The sequence below is a fragment of the Macaca mulatta genome, chromosome 1 (genome assembly GCF_049350105.2).
Source record: "Macaca mulatta isolate MMU2019108-1 chromosome 1, T2T-MMU8v2.0, whole genome shotgun sequence".
NCBI classification, from domain to species: domain Eukaryota; kingdom Metazoa; phylum Chordata; class Mammalia; order Primates; family Cercopithecidae; genus Macaca; species Macaca mulatta.
In genome coordinates, this window is record NC_133406.1 from 54,754,931 (window position 1) to 54,772,795 (window position 17,865).

At 36.9% G+C, this 17,865-nt stretch overlaps 2 protein-coding genes across 2 annotated transcripts in view; both read right to left on the minus strand.

The window, feature by feature from the left end:
* Nucleotides 1-1,750, minus strand: part of ASPM (assembly factor for spindle microtubules) — a 64,700-nt gene extending 62,950 nt beyond the window's left edge. The window contains 1 exon segment of the mRNA NM_001104535.1: nt 1,454-1,750. Coding sequence (NP_001098005.1) covers nt 1,454-1,750 — 297 coding nt within the window.
* An 11,018-nt stretch (nt 1,751-12,768) lies between these two features.
* Nucleotides 12,769-17,865, minus strand: part of ZBTB41 (zinc finger and BTB domain containing 41) — a 48,584-nt gene continuing 43,487 nt past the window's right edge. Inside the window, exon 11 of the mRNA XM_028851730.2 lies at nt 12,769-15,670. Coding sequence (XP_028707563.1) covers nt 15,015-15,670 — 656 coding nt within the window. The 3' untranslated portion in view covers nt 12,769-15,014. The remainder of the gene's footprint in view (nt 15,671-17,865) is intronic.

The following is a 17,865-nucleotide window of genomic DNA, read 5'->3' on the forward strand; positions in this document are numbered from 1 at the left end:
GCTAACATCCCTAGGAAGCAGGTATTATGATTATGCACATTTTACAGATGAAGTAACTAATATCCAGAAAAGTCTGCCAAAGTCACGCAGGTACCTATCAGAACCCAGGCAACCTAATGCCAGAGTTTGAACTCTAACATCTACACCCTACACCCTGGCAGGTAGATAGAATCTGCCAAATTTAAATGCTGACATGACAAAACAAATTTTGTTTTTCAGGAGAGACAGACAAGTTTTTGTTTTAAAGGAGAAATAATATAACATCATAAACAACTGATTTTAAAAAATAAGAATGGTGCATTTTTACTCTATAAAATAGTTTATTCTAAAAATACCAACAAAATTTAGCTCCACATTATAACAAAAAAGAGTAAGTTGAGGTATGATGTGGATAGAAAAGAAATCTGTCTTTCCAAAGAGAGGAAAGCAGGCAGTGATTCATGAAACAGAGGGGCGGGGTGGGCAGGTTCTGAAGTGTAGATAGATGAACCATTGGTGACACACAAGTTAAGGGATCTCGAATTAGAATCTCTTTTTTCTGCCTAATGAAGTGGTTATTAGCCTACTAGTTCAGATCTCCTCGGCTAACGGTTTTCACACTTTTGGAGGTTCTACTCAATGGAAAGGTCACAGCAGTCAAAATAAAAACACAAATTCTCCCATCTTTGGTGAAGGGGATTGGAGCATTACTCTTGCAAATGCAATGAAGTAAAAGAAAGCTACAGGAGTTCTTGAAACAACATTTATAAAATTAAATTTAATGCAGCATTAAAATTACACTTACAGCAAAGAAAAAGAGGATTAAAATACTAAAGTGTGCAAACATAGTACACATACATACTGAAAACAACTCTGAATAGGTTTTTTTTTGTTTTATTGTAGGCATTTAGTCAAAACAAAGGCTCATTATTTCACCAGAAAAAAAAAACCAGTTACCTCGACTCTAAGGGTACAAATGGAAACTAAAATGCATATTAAGATGGCTGATAGAAAGTAATTCTAAAAAAGCTGCTTTAACTAACCAAGGTAGTCCTGTCAATCTTAAAAAATAGTGTTAAAAAAGCGCATTGTCTATAATTTAGAACTGCAAGAGCATTTCGCAACGCCTTAAGTCTAGTAAAAACGCTTGTCAATTTAACAGAGAAGTCTATGCAACTTGCTCCTAAAGATGCTAAGTGCGCGCGCGTTGATGTGCTGTCACCGCCCAAGTTAGCGTCTATCCTAGCCTTCATTTAGAGAAAATATATATAAAATATTGATACATATATATACTCACACGCATGTGTATGCATCAAGGGCCCACCCACAGTTATTAAGTGAAAGGGAACTGACTTTATTATCTAAGGGTCTTTTCTGATTTCTTTTCCAAGCATCAATCCTCCTAAGGAGGGTGGCAGGAAAGATAGCGGAGAAGCAGAGCACCGGCCTGGGGCACGCTCCTCCTAAGACCTACCTGCAACACGAAACAGCGCTGTGACACGCTGAAGCCCAGGTCCGCGGCCGGGAAGTGGGAGATCTTCACTTCTGCCACCTCCTCGTTAGGGTTGTCTAGGGCCAGAGGCAGCGTCCGTGAGTCTCCCAGGAGAACGTCCCCGAAACAGAGGAAAGGAGACCTGCAGAAGTGGCTGAGAGACAGGACCGGCGGGGAAGACGCCTCCTCCTCGGTCGCGGGGCCCCGCAGCCCCGCGGGCGGCCTCCGCTCGGTCGGGCTCACCTCCCAGCAGCCTCGCCCCACTCGCCGGTTCGCCATGGCAGCTTCGAGACTCCCCTGGATCTCCTTGACCCGCTCCCACGAGGCTGCTCCGGAGCGGGGATCCGGGATACGCTGACCGTTTCCCCTCAGGGGCGGCTGTAAAGGTCGTGGGAATGAATTCGGCCCTTTTTCTTTTCCACTAACCTACACCCTAAAAAACAGAAAACAAACCCAACAAACTCGCGAGTTCAAAAGAGGAGCCAAACAAGTATGGCGTTTTGACTCTGTTTAAACTTCCCGCCTCCACCAATGAGGACCTCCGGGCACCGCCCACCTCATCACGGGGCCAATCGGAGAGCAACATCCCCTGGCCAATGAAACGGCGGCGCTTCATTTGAACGATTTCATCTGGCCGCCAATCGCTGTCTGCGGAGAAGGTGAGACCCGTAGCAGAATCCTGGCCACCCTCTGAAACCTGGGGCTTAGAATTGAAATTCGCCTTTAGATTTTGGTTGTGCTGAAGGGAAGGGAGTCACAGCATTTCCACAGTACGTGTAGTAATCATTGCCGTTTCCAGGAACAATCACAGATAAAACTTTTAAGTAGGGAAAAAGTGGTTTACGTCACTCCTCTCATATGCATACCCCGCCCAGAATTATATTAATTAACTTTACTGTCGCGGTTTCCAGGGCTGAAGGGTAGACATGTAAAGATAATTAGTTTGTGTGAACATGCTTATTTTAGTGAATGAACATAGCAGGGACTCAGTACATTTATATGCTGTTAATTACCTCGGGACGCTGGGAGCAAAAGCAGGTAAACAAATGAAACCCGACATTCCCAGTAATTCATAAATGATCGTTTTGACTGGCAATGCCCTTCACAAATAACTTATTCGTTTTTATTTTAGTTGTAGGGATCTAATAATAATTATATCTTACATATTAGGGATTTTAAAAATTATTTATTTTGAGATGGAATCTCGGTCTGTCTCCCAGGCTGGGGTGCATTAACGTGATCTTGGTTCACTGCAACCTCCGCCTCCCTGGTTCAAGCGATTCTCCTGCCTCGGCCTCCCAAGTAGCTGGAATTACAGGCGTGCCTCACCACGACTGGCTAATTTCTGTGTTTTTGGTAGACAGGGGAGTTCGCCATGTTGGCCAGGCTGGTCTCGAACTCCCGGCCTCAAGTAATCCGCCCGCCTCCGCTTCCCAAAGTGCTGGGATTACAGGCCTGAGCGGCGCCCCACCCTATGCTTGGGATTTTTAAAAATCCTTTACCTATTTATCTCAATCTTCACCTTAAACCTAAGGTATCTCTTAGGGCATAGGTACCATTATTTGTACCTTACAGGGGAGGAATATAGGTCATGCAGCCTAAGTAGGAAGTGGCAGAACCCAGATAAGGTACCCAAGCCTGTAATCCCAGCAGTTTGGCCCTAGTCTTGCTCTTACCCACTACATTATATTGCCTCTAAAGGTAGTAGAAAACTTAAAATATAAAAAATAATGTCTGGATGTATGTATGGTTACACAAAGCATGTAAAGAGAAGTCAATGGAAAGTGAAAATAAGGAAGATGAGACGTGAAATTATATTTAATGGTATCCAATTTCACCTGAACCTTATTATTGGACCTTAACAATATTTAAATGAAATTTTTCCACTGGGCACGGTGGCTCAAGCCTGTAACCCAGCACTTTGGGAGGCTGAGGCAGGCGGATTCTTGAGGTCAGGAGTTTGAGAACAGCCTGGCCAACATGGCGAAATGCCATCTCCACTAAAAATTAAAAAATTAGCCAGGCGTGGTGGAGCACGCCTGTAATCCCAGCTACTCAGGAGGCTGAGGCAGGAGAATGGCTTGAATCTGGGGCGGGGCACGGGGGCAAGGTTGCAGTGAGCGGAGATCGTGGCACTGAACTCTGGCTTGGGCAAGAGAGCAAGACGCTGTCTAAAAAAAAAAAAAAAACTTTCCTAGAGGCTTAAAAAAAAAAAAAAAAAAAAAAAAAAAACCCAAAACCAAAACCCTGGAACAGAGCCTCACAAGTCACTTCAGTTCTCCTCAGCATCCACCTCCCACGACCTCTCCATTAGCTTAGGCTCCAAAAAATAAAACTTGGACAGAGGAGAGTGAAAGATATGCTGTGGGATGGAGGAAATAGCCTGTACAGCAAAGAGTTACAAGATTTTGACAGTCTAAGGTGGAATGTAATGGTGTTAGACCAAGAGGACAAATCATAAGGAACAATAAGGCCCAATTTACTGTAATGGGTGCGCTTTACCCATTTAAGTAATACAATGGCTGAAGTATCTGGGAATGACTTTAACAGTTTAATAGGTTCACTCATTGAAAACTGAACTCAGTAGCGGTTTACAGTGGTTACAGTCAGGTGGGTCAAGGCCAGGCACGATAGTTCTTGCCTGTAATCCCAGCACTTTGGGAGGCGGAGACAGGAAGATCGCTTGAGCCCAGGAGTTAAAAAGCAGCCTGGGCAACAAAGTGAGACATGGTCTTTATAAAAACAAAAACAAAACAGGCAGTTGGGTCGAAATGCTCAAATTACCTGGCATTCTGTAGACGAAGGAGGCCAAAAGCTCAGGAAGATAGGAATGTTGGAGAAAATCTACATGTGCAACCTACTTAGTCAAGTCACCTCTAAACATGCACACCCTCCACCCATTCTCCCTTTACCAAGGTGTTGATAAATGCATTAATTAATAATAAGGACATCTAGCATCCATGAAAAGATCTGGGTGACTATTTTTTACAGGCCAGAAATGATGATAGAGGATGCAATAATGAAAATTGGTTCTCTGATCTCCATGTGAATTATAGGATCCACAAGTGGTCAAAGCTGATTGGCACTTAATAGACAAGGTGGTATAGTTCTTACCACAGTGTGCTAATGGCAGAATTGTAATTAGAGGCAGGGATCTGTGGCAATGGCCAGTTTCTCAAGGGCCCTATAAATAAGATGAGCTATATACTATGGTGCTGCCTAACATATATAGGCAGAGAAATATCACATATGCAAAGCAAAAAACCTAACTGAAGCCAATGTTGTGGCAATTATGCCTTTTACCCACTTTCCAAACTTAAGACAGTTCATATACCCAAAGCTCCTTGACTAAAAAGAACCTTGCAACATGAATACCATAAATCTCTCAACAATTCCCCAGAGGGAACTGCAGTCATTTACCAACATGAATATGGATTGGGGACAGGAACTTTACCTCCTAAGGGTTATTAGATAATGAGATAATAGCTCTGCCTTTCTGCTATACTCCAGAATCCTAAAATGTCACTGTGGACCACCAGACATAGTGGGAGCTTCTCAAGAACAGGTGACAGATGGCATCTAAGTCAGAATCTGTCTTACCAATTGTCCTTTGGATCCACCCATTTCCAGAATATAAAATAGGAATACTTACTGACCACATTCTCACACTGGTTCCTAGATCCAAGGAACGAGGGCAATTATTGGAGAAAGGACCAAGTGGAAGCCCCTGAAAATGCCCATTTCCCCACCCCTCCAATTCAGAGATTATTCTGAATACCTGAGAGATGCTGGGATAGTGATTTTGTCCATGTACCCACTTTCTCTACTTATTTGGCCAGTACAAAAGCCAGATGGGTTCTGGAAAATGATAGTAGATTATAACAATTGTATGATGATGCCAATTACTACACTATGGTTTCAGATGTGTTATTTTTATACACAAAACAACACACCTTTGTCAGCTGGTTTGCAGCTATGAATCAAGCAAAATGCATTTTTCTTGTTTTTCCCCATTCATCCAGTATTGAAAAATGGAAGCACTTTGTACTTAAGTAGTAGTACAATGCTATAGCATTACTGTCCTGCCTCAGTGCTAGAAAAATTTCCTACCTATACTGTAATATTGTTCAGAGGGACCTGGATCTTAGTATCACACTGGTCCATTATATTGATGACATTTGCTAATTAAACCTGGTGAGCAAGAAGTACTTGTCAAGAATTGTGAGAGTCTGAGATTTTATCCCTCTTGCAAGCTAAAGTGTTAGCGTGCTAGTTTTATAAATGCCAGCAGAAAATATGATAGTTTTGGGTTAGAGACAAGACTTCATTATTCACAGAAAAAACAGTAGCTAGAGTGTCAGCATGTTCATTCACATTGATTCCTTCTGCTTCTTAAGTCTCATGGGACCATACAAAGGGCCCATGATGGATGCCTGCACACACAGTGGGTTGTATTACAGGAAAGGAAGAGTGAATTGGAGATTTGACTGTTTTTATAGTACTATGCCTGGGCAGGGAGGCATCCTATCATCCTTCAAGATTTGTACAAACACAATCCTGAGAAATGGCCTACGTAAAAATTAATAAGGGCTTCATATTCTTAGCATAGCCAGCAAGAATGTGTAGGCCTGCTCAGAGCCCATGATAAGTTGCATCTCTCAACAGGAGCAAGCACTCTAGATGCCAATAATAAAAAAATGTAACTCAGATGGGACAAAGTTCAGGGTCCTATCACATCTGTAAAGTTTTTAGGGATCCAATGGTCTGAGACATGTCAAGCTATCCCTTCTAAAATAAGAGGCAACTTGTACTTTGTATCATTTGGAAAGCCTCTTTAGATTTTGGAGGCAATGCATGCATTATTAAGATACATCTCATCAAACCATTTACCTAGTAAACTCTAAGACTGACATTTTTGAGTGAGGCCTGGAACAAGTAAGATCTCTGCAGCAGGTCTGGGCTGCAATGGCCGAAAACACTCATTCCATGACAATCCCAGATGCTCTGGCAAGTTTCCAGAGAAGTATCATAGTACAAAATTCCAGGTTTGGAGAATAAGACTATGCCTTCCTCTGCAGAAAATCATCTATCATCTGAAAAGCAGATCCTAATTGTGCTACTAGGTTATGGTAGAGACTGAATGCCTCATCAAAGGACTATAAGTGACTGTGTGATACAAACTGTTTATTATCAACTATTACCTAATCCAGGGATCAGCAAACTATGACCTAAAGGGCTGAATCTGACCCATTGGCTATATTTTTGTTGTTGTTGTAAATAAAGTTTTATTGGAGCAAGGCCACACCCATTTATTTACATATTGTCTATGACTGCCTTCACACTGCAATGGCAGAATAGCTGTGACAGAAGACATATAGCCTGTATAGCCTAAAATATTTAGTGTCTGGCCCTTTACAAAATATTTGCTAACCTGGGATCTAATCTAAAGGTCCATAAAATTTGATGTGAAAAGCAACATTGAGCTATCAAACAAAAGCAGAATCTACAAACCCAGGGCTAAGCAGCCCCCAAATACACAAGTTAAGTGCATTTTACTTGTATATTTACACAAACAGGTGACTCAGATTTTAGTATCTTTTACTACTTTGCTACTTCTCTCTCTCAAACTGCACAGGAAAAACTGGATATTTCCTAATGATAATTTCACAAGAAAAAGGCCTGACTTGTGGATGAAGCTGTATGGTAGGTCAGAAATAAATAGACTTGCACTACAGCTTCTCCTTAAGGGTGGATGGAAATATTCTCAGTGAGAATTCTGGATGGTACGTCTGGTAGTCCACTTCATAAGGAAGAGAACATGGCCAAAGGTAAAGCTCTGTGCTGATTCATGGAAAATGGCTGACAGTTTGGCCAGCTGATCAAACCTTTGGAGAAAACAAAATGGAAAATTGGTGACAGCTTGGTCTGGGGAGGACAGTTATATAAAAGAGCCTCTCAAAATAGGTATAGAAAGTTAAATTTGTGTTCCATGTAAATGCTCATCTGAGAATATCCATGGCTGAGAAGGAGCTCAAAAATCAGGTAAAAAGGACAATCTATCCTGTGGAGGTCAGCTTCTTCCCCCAGGGATCCATTTGCTTGCACAATGAACCCATTTAGAAAGTGGCTATGGCAGCAGTGGTGGAGGCTAAGAATGGGCTCAAGGTGGTTTCCCTGGCCAAAGCTGATGTGAAAAGCCCCATGTGGAGTGCCTAACCTACTGAAAGAGGCTGCTGCTGAACATCCAATCTAATTCCATTCTCCAGTGGGACCAGCTAACTACCTGTGGCATGTTGTTACATTAAACCCTTTCTATTGTGGAAGGAGCAATATTTTGCCTCTCTGGGATAAACATATTTTTCTGAGTATAGATTACTATATCTGCCCCCATTATCTATAGATTTATAGAAAGCTTTATCTATAAACCAATGAATATGTGATGGTTTTCACATATGTCCAAAATTTGTTGCTCTCCTCTCTTCAAGACAGGAAGTTTAATTTGTGTCCCTTGCATGTGGACTAGAATTAGTGACAATAGAAGTGATACTATATCACTTCCAAGATTAGGTTATAAAAAGACAACAACTTAAATCCTGGGTACGCTCTCTTTTTTGGATTGCTTTTGGGAAAGTGGTGTGTGTGTGGAGGGGTGAGGGGAAGCAGGGGCAGGAAGTTGCCATATCACTAGGCAGCTCTGTGGAGAGGCCATGTGATGAACTGAGGCCAAGGACCACATGAGTGAGCTTGGAAGTAAAGCCAACCCCAGTGAAGCCTCTAGAGATGGCAACTCTGACTTAACAGCTTGTTTTCAATCTCATGAGAGACCCTGAGCTAAAACCACCCAGCTAAACCCAGCCTAGATTCCTTACCCACAGAAACTGGGAGGTAATAAATATTTGTTGTTTTAAGCCACTAAGTTTGGTATAATTTATTAGACAGCAATAGTAAACTAAGTATCACACACAACATTGGCTATAATCAGAAGACTCATTTTGCAGAAATGTGCTCATGCCTATAGAATTTACTGGTCTTCTAACACTGAGAAGCAGCTGCTGAGATAAAACAGAGAAAGTCTATTGGAGGCTCAGTTATGGTGCCAGATAGGGATAAATAACTTGCAAGTTTGGGGGTATCATCCTATAGCCTACAGTTTATGCCTTCAACCAACAACCATTTCTCCCATAGCCAGAATGTATGTTTCTGGAAGTGAGGGGGATTAGAGGTAAGAGTGGCCCCTCTCAATATTATACAGAATAACTCATTTCACTAATGAATTTTACTACACTTCAGATTTCTGTCTAAAAAACAGCATAATATGACTACTTCAAGCATAGAACTCATTACTACTATTTGAATTTATATTACACTTAAAATTCATTAGTTTAATGGTTTATAATTTAATATATAAAATATTTCCAAATATATAGCTTATGAGAAAATGTTTTAAAATGTGCTGCAAGTTACTTGGTTTCAGAGTACTGCATTCCCATCCTGTGAAAATGTGATTCAATAAAACCTACATATGCTGTATTAGGACCAAAGAACTTCATATTTATTTTAAATATCAAAATAACACAAAGAACTAGTTCAATATACAGTACACTTCCTACTCGTCACAGAGAACTGAAATTTTCTATAAAGACATTTATACTTAGGAACATTAGACAACCAAAGTATGTATAAAACTCACAAGATATTTTACACACAGTTCACAATAATTAATTCTGATATTTTAGATTTTTCTGTCATTGCTTTTAAAGTATCCTTAATTAAAAACAAAAATTATTATTTGAGACTGAAAACAAGTTCAAAAGCATTTCTACTTTAATGTACATTGTAAATCCCCATAATCAAAACACTTACTACACAATGTGGAACAGCTAAATGCCCAGTTTTGTATTATTTTCTGGCAGCCACACTCATCAACTGTAATACAGTTTTATCAATAGGGATAAGAAGAGTCCAATTGTTGGAAGGAATCAAAATTTTGTAATTACATCACAGTACATTGTCCAGCCTTAACGCAAGCAGGAATACCAAGCAAAAAAATGTGCAGTAACAATGAGATATATCCTCCTCATTCAATACATCTTTTAGAATCTCCAACAGCAATGCAAGCATTGATTACTTTTCTTTACCTAAGAATTTGACCAGACAAGGTTACATTCTTTGTATAACCTCTATGCTCCAAATATAATCCTTAATTTCTCCTCTGAATATAATCCTTAATTTCTCTTTATGTAATTGGCTGCATAGGCTAAATTCAAATTGTTTTAGGATTTTTCTCAAGATCATAGATTTATGATCATACACAGCAAGCTGAAACATGAAAAGTAAACAAAACATAAACACTCCCTCTACAAAAACCTTCTTTTTCTCATCTTCCACACATCTTAATCCTATTACATCTATCTTATTAATGCTACTTCCGAAGAGAAAGAGCAGAAAGCATGCTAAGATTATAGGGAAAAGGTATCTTAAGTAAAAATAATTTTACAGGAAATAAGGAGGGGATTCCCTCTACCCTCAAAAAACAAACAAACAAACAAAAAACCCCACATTAGAGAAATGTGTAAAAGGGTAGGATATAAGGAAGAACTGTCTAGTTTCTAGAAGTTGTTTAGAAAATTATTCTCACATTATCCCTTATGCACTCTAACAGCAAGTAGCATTTACTATAACACTACTTAAAGTTTTAGAAACGCTACTTGTAGAGTATATTTCTAAGCATTTTAAATTTGGCACTGAATCTTAGAATATCCAAATACAACTTTCTTTAAAGTCCTAATTTTTCCTGAGTTTATCAACTCGTTATATATTGGTTAGGATGTTCCTGCTCCTAATAAGAAATTCATCTCAAACCATCACCTCTTGTTCAGTTTTAGGCAAACTGAAATAAGGTCATTCAGTGCAGAGTTGTGTAGTTATGGTTACTGGTTATTTAAAAGAGAGAGAAACAGAGACACAGATGCAGACACACTACTCATTTTATTTCACTTGTCAGATTCCTCTAATAAGCATGTAGAGACAGGCCCAAGAGTGGCTTCACAGTAACTATAAAGGCCACAACAGAGATTTTTTAAATGATATATAAATCATAAAAACAAATATTCACACTAACACTCAGTGCCAATTTGCCTATATAAACATAAAGCAACCTAAAAAAAAAGAAAAGCTGCCTAACCAGCAGGCAACACAATCATAACACCCATAACCAAAAAAATAAAAAATAAAAATAAAAATAAAAATCTATTAATCAGTACACTCTAGCTAGCAGAATCAATTCTAAGCAACTACAACACATTGAAAAGGCACAAAGCATTCAATGCAGAAAAGACTGGGTATAAAAGGACACTGTCAAAGAGCTACTGCTCAAAATCTGACGTTTCATCACTGATATATGAGAATGATATGGTAGGAAGAAAACTCAAGCTTATAAACATATCAGTCTGTGTTCTTAATTTGTTTGCAATTATATTGAAAAGCAACCAATGATAATTACTTATTATTATTAACCATTAATTAGCAGTTTAGAGTCACCCTACGAAGATGCTTTGACACTTTTTAAGGCTGATAGAAAATTATTAGTGTACCTATTTCATGACCTGCCATTGCCTAAAAGGAAGTCACTTAATAAAGCACCAATTTAAAACCGTATTTTTCCTACTCCTATTCTCCCAGCAATAAATGCCTTAATTACTTAAATGTATGCAAAGACTACTACCTTTACAGTTGGTTAAATCTTGCTGGCATAAGGACCAACCCCTAACGTTAAATGGGATTTTAGGCTGCAAAAAAAAAAAAAAAAAAAAAAAAAAATAGGTGGGGTTTCTTACAAAAATAACTTCAACCTGACTTAAAAAAAATCAAAGGCAAAAATTATTTTGATAGCGTAGTGTAAAAAATAGGCTTGTTTAGCATTTAGTAGTGTTCACTAACAAAGTAACATTGTATTAATTAAACTAAGGAAAACAGTATTCTCACTTATAATTGGTTTGTCAGTATGACTATTCCCAGAGTATTTTCTTCTGCTCCTATTTTTATACATATAAATACAAACAATAATCTCAGTATTCAAACTAACGACTTTTTAAAAAAAAAAAATCCATTATTCTAGGACTTCAACTGTGCTTCTTTGGACAAATAGTTATTCAAACAAGAAAGAATTTAAATTCTTTTAAACTATTTAATACCTACTAAAAATCTTTGGTGCATTTAAGTCAAAACCCATTAGATTAACACATTTCTGCACTTGATAAATTATTCCATTTACAGATTAAGTGCTAACTGCTATCTGCTAAAAATTAATTTAAAACAATAAATTATGCTCGCAAAATAAAAAAAAAAATTCTGAATGAGGCTAAACTTAGTTGCAAGATTCAAAATTTTAAGTACAGTTACAAAATAAATGGATTAGAGTTAGAGAGCATTTGTCCAAAATACTCTAAATCAAATATTACAAAAGGTCAACTGAAAAGAATAGGCCTCCTTTTATACTTTTTGTGCCAACTTTTGTCAAAAGCCTATGTACATTCAGTTTGCCCAAATCCATGAGGTTTTCACAATTGTAAAATTTTTTACATTTTTGGAAATTAGAGGCAGCAGATTAGTTTCATTTTGTTTTTGTTGTTTTCAATCATCCACTGAAACTATTTCTTTATCAGAATTATATTACACATCTCCCAGACTAGGTTAAGATTAAATGACAGGATGTAGTACCTGGCACATAGTAAGCATTCATTAATGCTAGCTTTCTTCTTTCCCTACTAGTAGCTCTGCCACTTACTGACCTTGTGAGCTTCAATGAGTCCTTTTATTTTAACCTCAAATTCTTTATCTATAAAGTGGGAATATAGCTTGTTCTTTCTATTTCAGGGATGGTTATGAGGTTCAAATGAGATAACATATATGAAAGCATTTTACAAAACAGTAAATCACTACTCAAGTTTAAGATATCTACAATAGTAACTAAATACAATTATATAATTATATTTCATTTTACTAAGAGATGTATTCCAAAAAAGTTGTATGTAAACCAATTCCTACAATTAAATTATATATTTAAAGCATTAGGACATTATTATTAAAAGAACTCTAAAGTAAATACCTTCAAAAATCAAAGTATTCTTTTCAATGTGAAAATGCAATATCTTCTTTTTCTTCCACCAAATGTATAATATACCATATACATACATGTATATAAATATATATATACTATCTGCCTTTTTATAAGTCTAAACTTTTCTACATTAGCTTATATGTAAGGCAGGCTACATTTTTATGTATGATTTCTTTCATTATAGTAAGATTTTTAGTTATAATATTGTCAGTCTTTATGATAAAAATCATGAAGATATGTATTTTTAAAAGTCAATTTGAAAGACTAACAGACTAACAGTACCTCATATAGTCAAGCTCAATCATGTAAGTACCCCAGATATAACATTTCCACACAAAGAAATAAGAATGCTTTAAAAAGGAGAACTTAGTATGTCCACTAATCTTAAGACAATTACAACCAAACCTTGATAAATGAAGCTAAACTCAGACTGGTTTTATTATTTATATGAGCTACTTTGGTTAACTGCCTCAATTTTCAATATTTCTTTGTTTTATCTTCGCTAGTATGGCAAACATTGCTGTAAAGTACCTTTATTTCTTAAGTGCTTCAGCAACAGTTTCCACCACTACTAATTGGTTAAACTTTATTCATTAAAACTTCATTATTTTATTTGTGATTTTTTTTTTCACAAGGGCGAGGCTAGACTTTACAGTTTACACACACAAAAAAGTGCTTAAAGCAATTAGGAGTGTAAACAAAACTGAAATAGAAAACTTTTAAAACTGCTATTTTCTAGTAGTTTATGTACAAATGACATGCTAATAATAAATCAACCCTGTCTAGTCTAATCTTCAAGCAACTCTACTAGGAAACATTATCTTAGTTTTTAGTTAAAATTGACTTGAAAATATGGAAAGTGCATGTCTTTAAAGGTATTTTATAATTTTGATTTTGTCCTCAATTTTAATTACTGAGGTTTTGCTGCAACTGCTATTTCCTTTCACCAAGTCCTCAACTTTTGTCTCATACAGAAATAAAAATTAAAGGTTAATTACAGACATTAGGCTTTTGTGAAGGCAAAATTAAAGATCTAGATTGCATGTAAATGTGTATATCAGTAGTGGTTCCATTTAATTAAACAATGTTCAGTTAAATTAGGCACAAATTTCATAATTTGTTTGGCACCGTTTCTAACAATTGAACACAAAATATCTAGGTTCTGCTTCCTAGAGTTTCTACCAGACAAGTAAATGAAACTAAAAGTAGCATGTTTAATTAAATTTCATCTAGTTACAACTGCTCTTTCCTCAGTGAGATGAAGATATATGCTATATTATATTAACATTTCTGAAATAAATAGTAAAGTACAAAAGGTGAACTTACCTTGAAAAAGATCTAGTTAAAACTCTCATATTTTTCTTGTAACACATTTTCAGTTTGTATAATTTAATGTCCAGACCTATGTTTGCCTTTCTTATTCGTAACAATTGAAGTATAGGCAAAAACCAATTATCTGGATTATTATTTCAGTCCTACATTTAACAGCTAATCTTACATTAGTTAAGCTTTCCGGCTTTGAGTATATCGAAAGTCCAAAGTCCAAAGGATAATGATAAACTAAAATTACAGATGAATGGAAAGACAACACAGAAATATCCAAGACATTCTTGTAAATTCAAATTCCTAATTTCAATTTTAAAAATTTGTAGGCCGGGCGCGGTGGCTCAAGCCTGTAATCCCAGCACTTTGGGAGGCCGAGACGGGCGGATCACGAGGTCAGGAGATCGAAACCATCCTGGCTAACACGGTGAAACCCCGTCTCTACTAAAAATACAAAAACTTAGCCGGGCGAGGGGGCAGGCGCCTGTAGTCCCAGCTACTCCGGAGGCTGAGGCAGGAGAATGGCGTGAACCCGGGAGGCGGAGCTTGCAGTGAGCTGAGATCCGGCCACTGTACTCCAGCCTGGGCTACAGAGCAAGACTCCGTCTCAAAAAAAAAAAAAAATTTTTGTATAAAGTAATAATGAATCTTAAGTTAGGATAAGAAACAGTTGCAACTATCAGTATACTCTTAATTCCTTTTTCAAGGCTATATGGTCCTCAAACTTGTTTGTAAGATGGGGAAGGAAGAAGAAGGGGAGGAATAAGATTAAAGAAGAATAAAAATTTCCACTGATGATTAAAAAAAATACTTCCATAATATCAGCGGCTAATAATTGCAAAAAATTTAAGAAACCATTAAAAGTTAGCACTGAATAATCTTTAAAAATCACAAAAATGTGCACAGAAATTTTATGTCAGAAATTTTGTCCAAATATTCATGTTCAGTAAATAGAGACACATAGTTTTCTTGATTTGAAACTGTTCTGAGGACTTGAGAAACTAGAGAAAATGAGAAAATAGCAGCCCCACAAATTTAAAAGCTATCAGCTCTACCATTAGCATATAACCGTCCAAAAATCTGTGGAATGTTTAGATTTACTCATGAATGATGCTCATTAGTAGAAATATTTTGAACACCAGTAGTGCTATCAAGGCCCAGTAATGTTCCAAGATAAGATTGTTCTCTAGGATCTAGCATTTGTTCAGGTCGAACTGGGTGAACTATATTTGCAGGTTGAGGAGTAAGAGTATATTTTTCCAGAAAAGCTAAATCTGCTGCTCGTGGATAATCAGTTGACTGTGGTTGTGATGACAGAATCTCATGAGAAGATGGTGGGAGAGTGGTAGTATGACGCACTAGGTCACTCGGAGTGTCAGGCATCTGAACTGGAACCAGTGTTACTGGAACACATACTTCCGCAGATACATTCTGTAACATCGTCTTGGCTTCCGATTGATAAACTTTGGGCTGGTCCATATATTGTTTTGTTTCTGTTTGAAAGATTTTGTCATCGGATGAGTACTCAACTGGCAAGGATACAAGTTTTTCCTCAGAAGTACTGAGAGGATCATCAGGAGATTTTATTTCATGAACATGGTCAATGTGGTATTTCAGCTTGTCTTTCCGCTTAAATGTTGCATTACAGTGCTGACAGTTGAAAGGTCGGGCATCAGAATGAATAACCAGGTGTTTTGTTAATGTCTTCTTAATTCTAAAAGACTGATTGCAAATTTGACACTTGTATGGTTTTTCACCTGTATGAACAAGAATATAATTAAATGTAAAATGTACTCAACTTGATAAGACAATGACTTCAAGTAGCAAACTTCAATGTGAATACTTGCAAGAACTTGATAATAGCAATAATACTGTATACTATCACAAAATGCAGACAGCACAGTAAACTGGTAAAAATAAGAGGCTTAAACATCAAAAAGATCTGGGTTTGAATTCTGGCTATCATACTTATTAGTCAAACATTTGAGCAAGCTACCCAACTTCTATGCCTAGTTTTATCATCTGTAATGTGGAATAATAATGATACCTACCTCACAGAGTTGGTAAATGGAATAAAAGAGAAAGTGGAGTAATAGGGCTTAGCACTGCACCTAGTACATAATAAGTGCTTGTAAACTATTATTATTGCTTACTTTTATTCCCATAGCCCTCAAAAAGTTAAACCAAAACACCTGATTTCCTCCCCCACACAAGGAGGATAAAAACTAAAACAGCAATTCTAATTAACCTGGTTCCTTGGATTAGATGAGAAGTAGTTATCTCTGGCCTGAGGTCAAAATAACAACAGTTGTTCAGTGGAAAGAACAAAGAAGTTGGACCTGTTTTTACTTCCCCCTCAGTCAGGTTCTCACACTATAGTTTTGTTTTGTTTTATATAAAACATTATAAATTCCTAAGTTAGCCAGGGTGGTAGGCAGAATGATGGCCTATCAAAGACGTACACACTCTGGTCCCAGGAAGCTGTAGATACTTATATGGTAAAAGAGACTTTGAAGATCAGATTAAGATAAGACCTTGAAATATGCAGACCAACAGGCGTACACAGGTGAGTCAAATCTAATCATAGGCGTCGTAGAAGATGGCCAATAACTGAGGAAGAATGGGTCAGACAGATGTAACATGAGAACTCAATCACTAATTGTTAGCTTTGAAAATGGAAGGAGGAAGCTAGAACATAAGGAATACTGCGGCCACTATAAGCTGAGAAAGGCTCTCAGTTTACAATAGGCAAGAAAACGAGAATCTCAGTCCTGGTCCTACAATTCCAATAATTGATTCCTGTCAGTAACCTGAATGAGCAGGAAACTCATTATTCCCTATAGCCCCTGGAAAGAAATACAGCCCTACCAAACACTTAGGTTTCAGCTTGGTGTCAGACTTCTGACCTAAAGAACTATATGGTAATACATCTGTATTGTTTAAGCCACCAAATTTGTGGTGGTTTGTTAACAGCAGCAACAAAAAACTAATATATCCAGAAACACTAATACTGCAGTAGACACAAAGGCATTATTTTAAAGCCAAATTAGAAAATTATATATTGATTGTCACATGAGTTTGTTGATATTTTCTTCTCATTTCTCCATTTGAAACATCATCCATTCTCCTAGTAAATTAAAATATAATTACATCTTCAAGTCGAATCATTAATATCAAACTATTATTTGTTAAATATTATTGTTAAATATTTTGTAGCCCATTGGAACCTTCAAATCCCACTATCAGAAAATTTAGACAGACTGGGAGGCTGAGTACCTAGTACTATTGAATTTTTACTTGTTTCTGGACTAACATTATTACTGATGTCACACATTATATAGATAATTAACTTTTCAGAAAAAGTATTTTTAACTGTGTATAGAACACACAGCATCTAACATTTGATTTTAGAAGTGAATGCCTATAATCAGAGATAATATGGAAAAGCTCAGAGGAGAGTGCTTTGAAAACAACAAAACTTACACTTCCAAAATGCAAGAACTTTTAAGTGCTTTCTATAAATCCCTGGCATCAATACTTGCCATGCAAGGAGCATTCTATAATTTGTTTTTAAATAAGAACACGACCACAGCAATACTAACACCATCAAGAAGTACAGAATTTACTTTTAAAGACAAAAGTTTAAGTTTTGAGTGTTCTCTGGCACAGAATCAGCATGATGGTCCTTGAGTATCTTCATTAAAAAAGTTTTATAAATGCAATGATGTTTTTAAACTTAGAATAATATTCAATCAGTTCAAGTGAATAACAGATACTTTTAGAAAAGTGTAATCCAAATGGGCATATTCCTTTGAGAAGTTTCGATTATTATTTTAAACAACTATCATTTTCAATAGAAAAATCAATTTAGGTTTTTAAAAAGATGAAAATTCATAAAGAAAATGTTAACATTATTAAATGTAAAAAGCACACCTAGAGTGCTGAAAGATAC